The 14401-nt window shown below is 37.8% G+C and overlaps 1 protein-coding gene across 3 annotated transcripts in view; it reads left to right on the top strand.

Annotated features, from left to right (window-relative positions):
- Positions 1-13798, top strand: part of NNT (nicotinamide nucleotide transhydrogenase) — a 91566-nt gene extending 77768 nt beyond the window's left edge. For all 3 annotated transcript variants that reach the window (XM_055422085.2, XM_055422086.2, XM_055422084.2), the window contains exons 20-22: positions 9421-9539; positions 11004-11119; positions 12852-13798. In XM_055422085.2, the coding sequence (XP_055278060.1) occupies positions 9421-9539; positions 11004-11119; positions 12852-13001 (385 nt within the window). In that variant the 3' untranslated portion in view covers positions 13002-13798. The remainder of the gene's footprint in view (positions 1-9420; positions 9540-11003; positions 11120-12851) is intronic.
- The last annotated feature ends 603 nt before the right edge of the window (positions 13799-14401 follow it).

Raw genomic sequence — 14401 nt, forward strand, 5'->3', positions numbered from 1 at the left:
TCCCGGTTTGTTTTGTGACAGAACACAGTGTATGTGTAATTGTTACTCTAAATAAAAGCGTCCTGCCTTAGGACGCTAATACAAGTCTCTCTTGTATTAGAGAGACTTTAAAGTCTATTTTAACTCTTAAAGTTTTATTGATTTATAGATATTTATGGTTAAAAACAGAAAGAATAAGTAGGCTTTTTATTTTCCCTTTGTTATATCTTTTCCCGAGTTAATTTTTCAGCCATCTAGGAGCTGAGAATGATATATTTAGGAAAATTGTGCAATGATGTTATTGGGAAGGCAGAATTTCAAAATGCTATCAGCATACATTGTTCTGTATAAAGTTCAATTTTAAAATATGAAACAGTAAAAGAAAGGATATTAACCCTTTGAATATCTTGGGTATGAGAATAAATTTTGCATTGTGTCTCACAAAACATATAACCAAATAGTTGAAGGTTGTAAAAAGACTTTTTTAAAATCTGGAGATCCTTTTCACTATTTGTAGTAAGAGGCTGCAAAATGGAGAAAACACACTAAATACTTTAGAACGGGCCCCAGTTGTCTCTGTAGTTTCTTTGTCTTAGACTGAGTTGGGATGCTTGGCTCTTCATCATGTGTTATTGCTAAACTAAATCTGGATATTTCCATAATGCAAGCATGGAAATGTAGTTTATTTGAACGTTGTGCTAGGATCATGTAGTAAAGGGTTTCTACTCTGTAAAAGTCAACAACTGTTGTGATACACTGTGGTCAGGACATATCGTCCCCATGGCCCTTGATCATGGGAACTCATGTTGTTCCGTTTAGCACATGTAATGTCTGAAATCTAATTTGAAGTTGCAGAAAAACTTTTAAGAGTGGGACTTATATCATCGTGTGTTACTTTGGCCACCTGCTGCAGAGAGCTCACTCTTTGGAAAAGACTCTGATGCTGGGAAAGACTGAGGTGAAAGAAGGGGCCTGCAAAGGATGAAATGGTTAGAAAGCATCACCGACTCAATGGACAAGAATTTGAGCAAACTCTGGAAGACAGTGAAGGACAGGAAAGCCTGGTGACAGAACAATAGGAACAAGTATAAAAGAGGCTTACAATTCATAGTTTTTTTTAAATTGCTCTTTTACTAAATTTAGCCATTTCATGTGGAATTTATGAATAGCTTTTATATGCACTTTTGTTTTTATTCTTTCTTGGTTGATTAAAAGGCTCGGAAGATAGTTGTTTCATTTGAGTGTATTGTTCCACCTTTTTGGAACTGTGCCTGTGTCTGTATTTAACTGGTGATGGAGGCCTTAGTTTTTATTATATAATGTTACACAAAAGACTGTTGTTTTTATGCTTGAGAGAGGAAAATAGCAAAAAGTGTTTAACTTTTTCTTAAATTATCTTCGAGATAATTGAGAAGATTACCTTGACTTGTCAGTGACATTTGTTGTATCTTTCACTTAAGGAAACAGTACTTTTTTGCCTTAATAGTATCTATAGAAGAGTTAAATGTGGGCTTTTGAAATTTGATGCTATTAAAATAACTTAAATATTAGCTACGACCAAGTGTTAAACGAGTCCATTGGTCACAATTATTGACCTCAGTCTGTTTTGATTATATAATTTCTCTAGCTTTTGCATGTAGTTGCAAGTACAAAGAATTTCTGGCTTTTATTGGGCCATATTGATATTTATTGGGATTTCAAGGTAAAAATTAGAAAACCAGTTTAGACAATGCTGACGAATCAGCATTCGTTTTAATGTGAAAATATGCCTTTCTTTTTATATAAATGATAATTAAAAATGTGCATTTATTTGAACAATACAGAAGAGCATTGATATCACAAAAATATGTTTCAATGGGGTATTATAATTGCAGGTTACATTCATTAAGGGCTCATGTGTGCCAGGTATTGGTCTAAAGTACTTTTTATAAAATGCTCTTTGCATGAATTATCTCCCTTAAATGTCACAGTAATCCTCTGAAAAGTCTTTATTATCACTCCTATTGTACACAGGAGGAAAGGGAGGCACATAGAGGTAAATTGTCTGACTGTTTTGAACCCAGGCAGTGGCACCCTAGAGCTTTTAGCTGCTACTCTTTACTACTTCTCTGAAATCTTTTTCTCAAAAGAGATATAGTGAGTGTGCACTTCATTGAATCAGTGCACTTTATTGGGCACACTATGTTCCTTAAAACCCTTTCCTCCCCTCCCTACATCCCTCCCGTCCTTACTTCCCTCTCTTTATTTGAGTTGCTTTACTAGAGTGCCAGGTACTTTGGGAACTGATAAATAGGACACAGTCCCTGTTCTCAAGTTGCTCCCAGTTTGGAAAGCACAGTCATCAGCCAGTTCCTATAATGCAGTGCTTTGTAAGGAGAAGGAGCATGAAGAGTGAGTTCTGAGAGCCTGGATGATTTTCCTGTGATCCTATTTTAGTAGTTATTCCTCTTCTGTAAAATTAGGTTGTGGACAGGGACAGCTGATCCTGTTTTGTTAATAAGCAAGTATACAATCAAGATAGTTTTTGTGGTTTAAAGGGGAGAACCAAAAGGCTGGTAGGCTTTACATTTCCGAATTCTGGATGTTCTTCATGTGATGATGGAACATTGATGAACTTTAGCCATCAGTTCCTGGAAATTGCTGGTCATGGGCAACCAATGTCTGATATAATTAGCTTTAATCCATACTTTGAAGATTAGCCAGTTGCATGGGCCAGAATTATTATAAATTCACATTGACTCATCAACGTGCTCATATATATTCTTACAAATTTAGTGTGTTCTGTCATTTCTCTCAAAACATTGGCATTCTCTTGTAATAGCCTTGTGTGTGTTTCTCTCCAACTTCAGAGTCTTAAAATTTAGTGTAATAAATTGTTATACAAACAGATATAAAGTGAGCTGTCCTTTGGGATATTCAGCATAACGTGCTGGTTAGCTATTTACCCTTCCCAGCTAGCTCAGCAGAAACGTTGTCTTTATGCAGTCTGTAGATAATCAAATATTACAGTAATAACAAATACATTTGGAGGTCTTTAACTTCTAATTTGGTCCAAGACACCTCAGTTAAAACATGAAGATGATAGCCAGATGGATTAAAGATAAGCAAAGGCAGTAACATTTTACAGAATCACTGGAATCAGGGAGGGATGCAGAAGTAAATTACAAAATACAAAAGTAAATCACAAAGTGTATATTGATTATTCAGCTAAAATGGAATCCCTGGTTCAAGGATTTTAGGACTGGAAAGGGAGTTTGGGGTAAGCTGATTAATGACCCCCAGAGAAACCCACCTTGAATACCCCACACTTGTGAATATGTTACCTTATATGGCAAAAGGAACTTTGTAGAGCCAGTGATGATTTTGAGATGGAGAGATGATTCTGAATTATTTGTTTGGGTCCATGCAATCACTAGGGTCCTTATGAAAGAGAGGAAGAGGGTCAGTGTCAGAAGAGGGGATATGACAATGGAAGTAGAAGTCAGTGATGCAGCCTCAAGCCAGGGAAAGGGGGCAGCCTCCAGAAGCGGGGAAAAAGGCAAGGGATGGGTGGATTTTCTCCTCAAGGTTCTAAGAGAAATACAGTCCTGCGGACACCTTGGTTTTAGCACAGGGGTGATTTTGGATGTCAGGCCTCTGTAATTGATGCGTATTGTTTTAAGCTACTGAATTTGTGGCAATTTGTTATATCACTAATAGGACACTAATACAGACCTTATATGTCCTATAGCACAGTGACTCAGTCTTTCTTGAGCTTCACCTGGGCTTCCCTGCTAGTTAAGCTGGTAAAGAATCTGCCTGCAATGCAGGAGACCTCAGTTTGATTCCTGGGTTGGGAAGTTCCCCTGGAGAAGGGATAGGCCACCGACTCCAGTATTCTTGGGCTTCCCTGGTGGCTCAGATGGTAAAGAATCCACCTGCAGTGCAGGAGACCTAAGTTGGGAAGATTCCCTGGAGGAGGGCATGGCTACCCACTCCAGTATTCTTACCTGGAGAATCTCCATGGACAGAGGAGCCTGGCGGGCTGCAGTCCATGGGGTCACAAAGAGTTGGACATGACTAAGTACAAGCCTCACGAATCAGGTTTTGGGGAGAGGAATGGACCGGGGTGCAACAGGAAGCACTTGATGCTCAGAAGGATTGGGAGATTAGGAGAAATTTTTGGTGTCCAAAATTTGCCATGAGGATCTCAAAAGAGCACAAATTCATTGCAGTTAGTGGCATAGGACGGAGGTAGAACAGTGTCTTGCAGTTGTTCTGGGAATCATAAGTTTTACCAAAGCTGTTGTTCTCTCTTCCTGGTGGTTTTGAGCCCCCCTTCCCCACCATTAAATAAGGAGCTGTCTCAGCTGCCATAACTGCCTTGACTGTGTCCACTGCTGGCCAACCATCCTTAGCATTTATTTGTGAAATCCTTTGAATCCACTTTTGTACTAAATTGGTGGTTTGAACGTCAGCTCAGATGAGTGAAACCGTCTCTTCCTGATCCACAGAAAAGAGGCCTGAAACTTCCCCTAACTAGGGAGTTTGTTCTCTTGTGGCTTAGCTGGTAAAGAATCCACCTGCAATGCGGGAGACCTGGGTTTGATCCCTGGGTTGGGAAGATCCCCTGGAGAAGGGAAAGGCTACCCACTCCAGTATTCTGGCCTGGAGAATTCCATGGACAGTCCGTGGACTCACAGTGAGTTGGATACAACTGAGCGATTTTCACTTCCTAAGTTTTTGACAGAAAGTATTTTTTTAAAAATTTAATTCCAGTTCTTTCTTTTGCATTTGAAGACCCTCTTCTTTCCTTCTGTTCAATGAAAATGGGGAATATTTGGTCAACTTCTGTTTTATTCGGTCTGCTTGAAAATCAGTTCTGCCAGCCAGTTGATCTTTTTCACTTAGTGTGGGTTATTTTCTCAGTTGTTAGGTATTTTATGTTTCTCTTGAACCTTATCCAGTGCCCTGTGATCCTTTTAAGCTGCAACTCCCTAACTAAATCTAGTTATTTTATTATGGGATCTGGTCAGTGGTGGAAGATAGAGTACCTTTTACTGATATTTGAAAACAACCCTGCATTAATTTTGAATGTTGACTTGAAATCACCACAGTTGAAATACAAATTGGCATTGACTTTGAATAAAAGTCAGCTGATTAACAATATTATTTGATATATCAGCTGTATTACTAAGAACCTCTGTGAAGTGAAATGACCGTTCCAAACGAAAATTTTTGATTTTAGGATGTGTTTTTTTGGAAATTATTTTGTTATATTATTATTCAAAAATAATGACATGTTAGGGTCCCCAAATTTAATTACAGAATCTCTGCCTTGGTGGGCACATTCTTTGTGCTTTTAGTTCTTCCACATGCTGTTTGGACTTCCCTGGTAGCTCAGCTGATAAAGAATCTGCCTGTAATGCAGGAGACCCCAGTTCTATTCCTGGGTCAGGAAGATCCCCTAGGGAAGGGATAGGCTACCCACTCCAGTATTCTTGGGCTTCCCTGGTGGCTCAGTTGGTAAAGAATCCATCTGCTATGCAGGAGACCTGGGTTTGATCCCTGGGTTGGGAAGATTCCCTGGAGAAGGAAATGGCTACCCACTCCAGTATTCCAGCCTGGAGAATTCCATGGATTATATAGTCCATGGGGTCACAAAGAGTTGGACACGACTGAGCGACTTTCACTTTTATATGATATTTAGAAGAACATCAAGTTGCAATATTCTATCAGTATCTGTGCATGTCAAACAGTGCATTAAAATACATAATGAGCTACAATTTCAATTTAATTTCTCGGCTGAGATTTGGTTTTATAATCTTGGTAATATATATATTTTTAGCTATTATAAGGAACTGTTAGCTGGGGAGAAAAAGAAATATGGACTGTGCCCACTTAACCAGGTGCCCATTCAGCAGAGTATCCAGGTGTTTTGTGTCTAAGAACTAGCTATTACTGATCAATTACAATGAAGTAGTTCTAGGAGAACATGCTGAAAGTCTTTGTTGATTTTTTTTTTTCCTGTTGAGCTCTCTTTAAGACCTAGCAAAATCCTGCTTCTCATTCAAGCTTTACGCCGTAGATTGAGTGTGTGCTGATGATTTTTTATCTGAACCAATCTTGATGCAAAATGGTGGTTTTATAACCCACTACATTTATCAGTTTGTGTTCTACCACTATAGGGTAGAACACATTTCTTTCTTTCATTATTGACCTAATCTGTTATCAGTATTTTTTTAAAAATAAGTTCCTAATAGCTTTATTTTATTATTTTTTAGCCATGCTGAGAGGCATGTGGGATCATGGTTCCCAACCAGGGATTGAACCCGTGCCCTCTGTGGTGGAAGTGCAGAGTCTTGACCACTGGACCACCCGGGAGATCGCTGTTATCAGTCTTGACTCCTGAATTGCCTTTTCCCCCAGAGGGTTGTAGTCCATTACTAACCTTATTTATTTTGATGTTCAAATTACTTTCTTATTTTTATATACCTTAATGTCATGCGTGATGCATCCATGTCCCTCTCTTGCTCTGCCTTCTTTCTCAGTTTTTGTGAGGATTACATAAATATAAATATAAATTGAATCTTTCCTCTTTTATGAAATTTAAATTCTTTGGTCCATATAAGTGAGCTTTACCTTTTCTGAGTCTGTTATTATCATTTTTTCTTTCTGCTTCTGTTATTACTTGTGAACCTAAGGGATTATTCATCCCTTCCCATCACCGAAGAAAGGTTTAGAAGTTCTGAATTGAAGACTGTGATGCTTGTTTATAAAATCAGTCACCTCTAAAACTTCATTCATCATATCTTTTCTTTTCCTACATTCATGCAATCAGAAGGCTTCGGAGTATATTTTGGTTGATTCAATATACTACATTTTCTCCCATTTTTTATATTAATGCTTAGAATATTATTGTTAGAGTATTAAAGTGACATTTATCTTCAGGTTTGAGGGTTTGTAATATAACTCCCATTTAATGAACATATACTATGGTGCCTGGAGAAATTTTTTTCATATGTCTTATCTTACTGCCATTGTGAAAACGTTAAAATTTTAGAGTAGATATCTCAACCCAAGAGTCTGTGATATTTTGAAAGTGCCGAATATAGTTTATATTACTACATGAATGTGAACATGAATTGTCACTATTTTGCCTCATTTCTGTTGTTTCCAGGGTGATTAAAAACTCTCATTTGAAACAGTGATACTAGGACAGCAGTGTCTAGCCAAAAAAAAAAAAGAACAGTCTTAACAGTCTTGTTTTTAGAGAACATTTAAAAATTTTACTCAAGTATTGAACTTTTACATTTCCAAAAATGATAGAATTTGTGGTTAAAGAATTTAAGCTTTATTAGATGGTGAGGTTGGGTGACCACAGTCTGGAGTAAACTAATGACTGCTTTAATTTTATTCTCACTAAAATAAAACTAAATAACTTACCGAGGAAAGAAATGATAAATGCCTTTCAACAGAGTCTTCAGTATACACACTACTGTATATAAAATACTATCATATAAGATAGATAACTAATAAGGACTTACTTTATAGTATAGGGAACTCTACTGAATACTCTGTAATGGTCAATATGGTAAAAGAATCTGAAAAAGATGAATATATGTATAACTGATTCACTTTGCTAACACAGATTGTAAATCAACTATACTCCAGTAAAAATTAAAAAAAATCCAAGTCTTGGATTATTTTTTCTATATATTTAGATTTAATTTGTAAGCACTTATCTTTAAGTCAATTAAATATAGCTCAGCCAGTCAAAGTAAGTACCATCACACATACATACAAATAATAAAACATTGTCCCACAAACAGAGTATAGCCCAAAGATTCCACTTCTACTCCCAGATTGAGAGCAGATGCAGGGCGGGCACTCAGGGAACCCAGAGTGGCTCAGTTCCCCCAAGGGAGTAAGCCCAGAGTGGAGTGGAGAGGAGAGAATTTCCAATCTTTCCATTCCTGTGACAAAAACAATTATAGTTGAAGAGTTGTGTATGCCACCATACAAAGTTCCATAGTCCCAAAACGGCCTTAACACAGTGTGGTCGTTCCCGAAGTTACAGGCTCCTGACGTTCTTTCTCGAGTCTTAGATTATTAATAGTCCATTCTATACAGTTCATTCTACCTCCCACCCCTAGCAGTTTTTCAGAACCTACTTCCCAGCATGTAGAGGTGCTGGTAAACGTTTTGCACTATTGCAGGTACTTTCTGTACTGAAACATTTTTTTTCCCTCCTGTGTCCATGCAAACATTTAAAAATTAAAAAAAAATTATTATTTGAAACTTTCCGTGTTCTCAATTTTTCTCAGAGAATACTGTAATTTGGATTCTTAGAATTCCTTATTTCACCCATTTAAGCAGAGATAAATAGGTATTTCTCAAACCTTTTTTGCAGGGTTTTATATAACCCTCTGCATGAGGTGGGCTTGTAATAACAGCTGCTTAGTACTCTATGGGAAAATCGAGAGAGCTGATTAGTAATTTACCAAACATGATATAACTGGTTATCTTGAGCTAATAACAAAAATACCTCTTAAGTTGCCTGACCATACTGACTGTGTTGTATAGTAGTGAAAAGTACAGACTTCTGAAGGAGACCTGAGTTTGAATCTCAGGTTACCTGTTTACTAAAAAAGATGTCAGGTTGCATAGCACATCTTGAAGAGTCAGCATTAGCCATTATGCCAAAATACATGCAAGCAACCCCTGTTATTTACATTCTTGCTCTTTCGCTCTTTTTTAGATATAGGAATGTAGCTCTATAGCTCAGTTTATGTAACGAAGTCCTAAATTTGAGTCAGGTGCTCTGAATTGTAATTTTTGATGGAGATTTTTAAAGATGATTTAGGGATAGAATGAAATAATATATAAGAAATTTATAAATTGTATCACAATATAAAAACATGAAGTGTTAATTTCTCTTAAATGAAGTTAATTTTTTTCCACTGTAAATCTGTTCATTCTCATAGAAAATTGGGATAACATAGTTGGAAAACTTTCTCTTTGAAAGTAGGCCTTTAACTTATGTGCATGACAGTATTTTTATGGCAAATGTTTAATTCCAGGCTGACTTCAGAAAGATTAAAAAAATATCAGAAAGTATCATGAGAGAACATAATACTTATTAAATGTAAGGTGGTATTATTTATTAATGTTGTTGGGAGTTCATTGGACTTAAAACATATATGGAAGAGTCAGGTTCTAAAGCTACACTTATTTTCTTGAGAGCAGTTATAGTTATACTGAGATCTTGAATCTCCAACCTTACTATTTGTAGATTAATTATATATCTGGACTGATTCTATTCCTTCTTGCAGAGATCAGATAGTACCAGGAGAAGCAGAGGTGCCAAGAACAGAGTGTGCAGGTCTGGAGGTGATACTGGGGTCCCTGTACATTTTGGCCCATCAAGTAAGGCCAGCTGTTCATTTGTTTCCTGTCTAGGTTTGGAATTCACCCAGTTGCAGGCCGGATGCCTGGTCAGCTTAATGTGCTGCTGGCTGAGGCTGGGGTGCCATATGATATTGTGTTGGAAATGGATGAGATCAATCATGATTTCCCAGGTAAGTGATGGGGTACTGGTGAAATTCAAGTGTTCTTAATATGAATTGAGCAATGCCAGTCTGAGGACATAAATTGTGGGATTACTGCAGACCTGCTCCCAGAGGAAGAGTAACCTGCTCCTAGTAAGTAAGCAGTTGAAATTAAATCAACGAAAGATGATACTGAAAAATAGTGAGACAGAATCTGTGAGCACCGTGAGTAGTCATCTTGCTGCGAGGAGGTCTGAAGGGTGGTGGGAGTCTTGGGGGATGGTGCGGTCGAGTGGAATGCCTTGCAGAGGCTTTAGGAACAGACCCGGTTTTGGAATCCAGGTCCTGACTCTGATTTGCTCGTGCCCTTGAACTTGGTGCTCAACTTCAGGCTTCTCGTTTATAAAATCACTTCCATTGATGACTTAGTATCTGATTCTTCTTGCCAGTGTCTTGAGATTTTACTGGTTTTCAGTTGCACCAATTCGTGGTCAGTCAGTACTTTCCTGTTTTCTTTGAAGTACTGGGACTTCACTAATAAGGGGCTGGACTTGGTGGCTTTCACTGGCTAGATGTTGAATGCTAATGACATTTGACCCAAAATCATGTTTGTTAAAATTAAACCAGTTCCCTCTGGCAAGTATCCACTGTAAACTTAAAAAAATACTGTTTATTAGAGAAAAATAATGAAATTGTGTGTATGTCTAGATTCACATGGCATTTTTGGCAAAGTTCTAAGGTAATTTAAATTACAGTCCTTAAAGAGGGAATTTAGGCCATTTTAATTTTATGTCCCCTTTTTAGATTTCACTGTTGCTAAATTATGTGTGAAACTTGGCAGTTCCAGGAATTATGGACACAGCTTTAATATAGTACAGACTCTCAGACTATGTTCTTTTAGATGTCAGATTGCATATTAAGTGGTCATTTTGAAAGTTGAAAATGGAATGCATATCTTTAATGTTACTGGCAAGATCATTTTGAGATAATAGCTGTAAAGTCAGATTGGGCTTTCCTGGTGGCTCAGTGGTAAAGAGTCCAACTGCAATGCAGGAGATGCAGGTTCGATCCCTGTGTCAGGAAGATGCCCTGGAGAAGGAAGTGGCATCTCACTCCAGTATTCTCGCCTGGAAAACCCATGGACAGAGGAGCCTGGCGGGCTACAGTCCGTGGGGTCACAGAGTCAGACATGACTTAGTAACTGAACAAAAGCAACAACAAAGGTCAGATTGGGTAGATCCGTGGAGGGGAGGGAAAGCATAATAATACAAGCTGCAATCAGGGTGCTCAGGTTCAGATGTAGGACCTGTTGCTTTTAAGCTGTGTGATGCTGGCTAAGTTACTGAACCTCTCTGATAAAGCTGTTTGTACAGTGCCTGGCACAAGTTTCATCCTATGACTATTAGCTTATTATAACAACTATTGTTTTTAAAAAGTCATATCACCATCATTTGCCTGAAGTGACCACTGTGATATTTTTATTTTCTTTTGTAGACACTGATTTGGTCCTTGTAATTGGAGCTAATGACACTGTTAATTCAGCAGCTCAAGAAGACCCCAACTCCATCATTGCAGGCATGCCAGTCCTTGAAGTCTGGAAATCAAAGCAGGTAAAGTTTCAGACTTGCATTTCATTCTAAGAATTAAAGGTCTCTTAAGATACACACACAGAAATTTTCATTGGTCACTTGATGAGAAATGATGATGCCTTTTAGGAGGCTCAGGAGTTAAGAGGAGATTTAGGGTCCAGCTCTCTAGATCCAGCTTCTGTCTGTTCTGTGGTCACCAGAGAAACTGAGTGAATGCCCTGAATGCCTTCTCAATTAGAACTAGAGGAGATTATCTGGGTGGATTAACGCAATCTGTAGCCACAACTGAAAAAGGCGCTGTGAGCTTTGGGGATGAGGCTGGCTGAATTCCAGGCCGAGTCCAGTGAAGCAGATGGCTTCCCTCTGGGACAGTGAGTCAATATCATCACCTTCACATGTGAAGATGAGCACATTTTTCATTTAATTTTTTTTGAAAGGGTTGGGCTTCCCTTGTCACTCAGCTGGTAAAGAATCTGCCTGTAATGCAGGAGACCTGGGTTCTATCCCTGGGTTGGGAATATCCCCAGGAGAAGGGAAAGGCTACCCACTGCAGAATTCTGGCCTGGAGAATTCCATAGACTGTGTATTCCATGGGGTTACAAAGAGTTGGACATGACTGAGTGACTTTCACTTCCCTTGTACGTTATGGAGTATCCAGAAGAAAGGTGATTTAGAAATCCAAACAGGAACATGGCATAAGGAAGCAAGCTCACAGCACATTACTTCTGAAAAGGCTCACTGCTAGATTGTAGGGAAATCTAGCCCCTATAATTTTGTTCTGTCCCAACTGTGGGCAACTCTTTTCACCACTCTCAACTCATATCTGGATTTTAAGAATCATTATAACATATATTTCCCTTTAATTTGTCTCTCTTTATTGTAAAAATGTGGAGTTTTAAGCGTAGTATCTGTGGTGGGTGAGTAGATGTGACATGCGCTTGTTCATATGTATTTAAACAATTACTGCATCAGTCATCAGTATTTGAGAGTTTGCACAGTACCTTACTGTATTAATGGTATAGGGGACATGAATACATTTGCTCTGCTTCCATTTTTGAATAGACTCTGTGTCCTAGAAGAACGTAGAAAAGCTTTTTATTTCTTGAAGAATTAACTTGATATTCAACAGGATAGCAACATCTACAATCTGTGTAATTGTAAATGTCTCGAACACATCAGTGTTAGAGAAAGACTTACCTCTTCATTTTTCTTTGTGGAAGCATTCTGTTAGTCATTAGCTCTGTTCTGGGGCACACTGGATGACTCTTTGGGCCCTTGTCTTACATCTTTCTTGTCCGATATTCTTTACTTTAAATCAATGGGCTAAGAATCATACCATTTTCCCACTCAACTACTTTTATTTTAGGATTGGTAGTAGAAATTTATGCACTAAATTTGTCTTAGCTCATTCAGAGAAAGATGGTTATTATTATTATTTTTGTTGGAAAATGTTATACATTGTCTTTATAGACAAAAGCACTGGGGGAAAATCACTTATCACTCAGCGATACACCGTTGTTAACAGGACCTTTTCTCTAGTGGATATGAGTATGGGCATATTTGAAGAATTCAAGTTAATACAAAGTAAACGTGCATTTAAAAATACTCCTTGTGTATTTTAAAAGTCTTTGCAGTAAAGAATCAGTAGTGGTACATGCTTTGTTCAAAGTTAGGGCAGGACAAAGTTTGTGTGTCTGACACGTCCTGGCCAGGTCTGCTAAATATACTCTCTCACCTAATCTTTGGTTCTTAGGTCATTGTTATGAAGAGGTCCTTAGGTGTTGGCTATGCTGCAGTGGACAACCCAATCTTCTACAAACCTAACACAGCCATGCTTCTAGGCGATGCCAAGAAGACGTGTGATGCCCTGCAGGCGAAAGTTAGAGAATCCTACCAGAAGTAAAATATAAAGATCAAACCACCTCTTCACTTGTGGGAACAGGCAAATAAATTATTAACGTATACAGCTGATACACATCTGTAGCAAAACACTTGGAAGAAATGGAAGACTCTGAAGAAGCAAAGCAAATAAAGGGAAAATTTTCAAGAGCTTGCAATCCATCAATTTTAAAAAAGGATTGATAATTCTAAATGTCTTTCTGTGCATATTTTTTTGTTATGAATTCCAAAAGTATTTTACAAAAGAAGAAAAAAGTCTCATTTTAGGTGTAATCCATTTGGATTTTCCTCAATAGTAAGCAGTTTTTTAAGAAATTAAGTCTGTGATTTTGGGGACTTACATTATACATGGATTTGAAAAAATCTGACAGTGTAAACATTACAGCCACATGCATTTATGTTTTTTTCACCAAGTGTGACTAATTTGAAACTTTTATCAACTCTTGAGCTGACTTCTTACCGTTTAACCGTAATCTGAATTAAGCATATCAAATTGGTTTCAGTTTTTCAAACTGTACTTTAAATTCTGTATTTCAAGGGTATATTTTCTCACTTCTATTTTAATACATTAAAGGACTAGATAATCTTTCAGAGATGCTGGAAGCAAATCATTTGCTTTGTATGTTTCATTAGAATACCAATGAAACATGTAACTTGAAATCAGTATTAGCTGTATTTTTTTAAACCCCATTTCCAATTGGAGATCTCTTTTAATTTCAGTTTATATGTGTAGTACTGTATTAAGTGCACTTGAATGAAATTCTACTATTTGCCTAATAAAATGAGTTCATCATGTTTGCATAGTGATGTGGCAGTTGTCACTGGTGACAAAAGGCTAAAATCAAGTAATTCTGCCTGTTAACATCTGAGGAAGGAATTGCTATCATGAAATAGATGAGATTAACTTGTCTTACCTCTTTGGAAGAATGACTTTCCCCCTAAATCATTGTGTATTTTAAGGTGTTATGTAAATGATAACGTTTGAGAGAAATGGTGGCACTTTTCTAGCTACCTCTTTGTTTAAGCACCAGTAAAGATTCTGCCTTTTTAGCACCAGTAAAGATTGTCCTTTTACAGTAAAAGTGTAATTTTCTTTGTGTCTATGCTAGTGTGCCAAAAGTTCTATGTAGGTTGAATGTGTGGTGAATGTTCGGAATACCTATTTCTCTATATAATTAATTTGGCATTAAGTTTCTTTTTACTTGGTTTTGGCTGTGCTGGGTCATCATTGCTGCGTGGGCTTACTCTCGTTGTGGAGTGGTGGCTGCTGTCTGATTGCGGTGTGCAGCCTTCCCAGTGTGGTGGCTTCTCTTGTTGCGTTGAGCATGGGCTCTAGGACACCCAGGCTTCAGCAGGCCTCTGTATCATGTGGGCTCAGTGGTTGCGGCTCCTGGACTCTAGAGC

The sequence above is a fragment of the Moschus berezovskii genome, chromosome 18 (genome assembly GCF_049115385.1).
Source record: "Moschus berezovskii isolate FMDL1 chromosome 18, NW_MosBer_1.0, whole genome shotgun sequence".
Taxonomy (NCBI): domain Eukaryota; kingdom Metazoa; phylum Chordata; class Mammalia; order Artiodactyla; family Moschidae; genus Moschus; species Moschus berezovskii.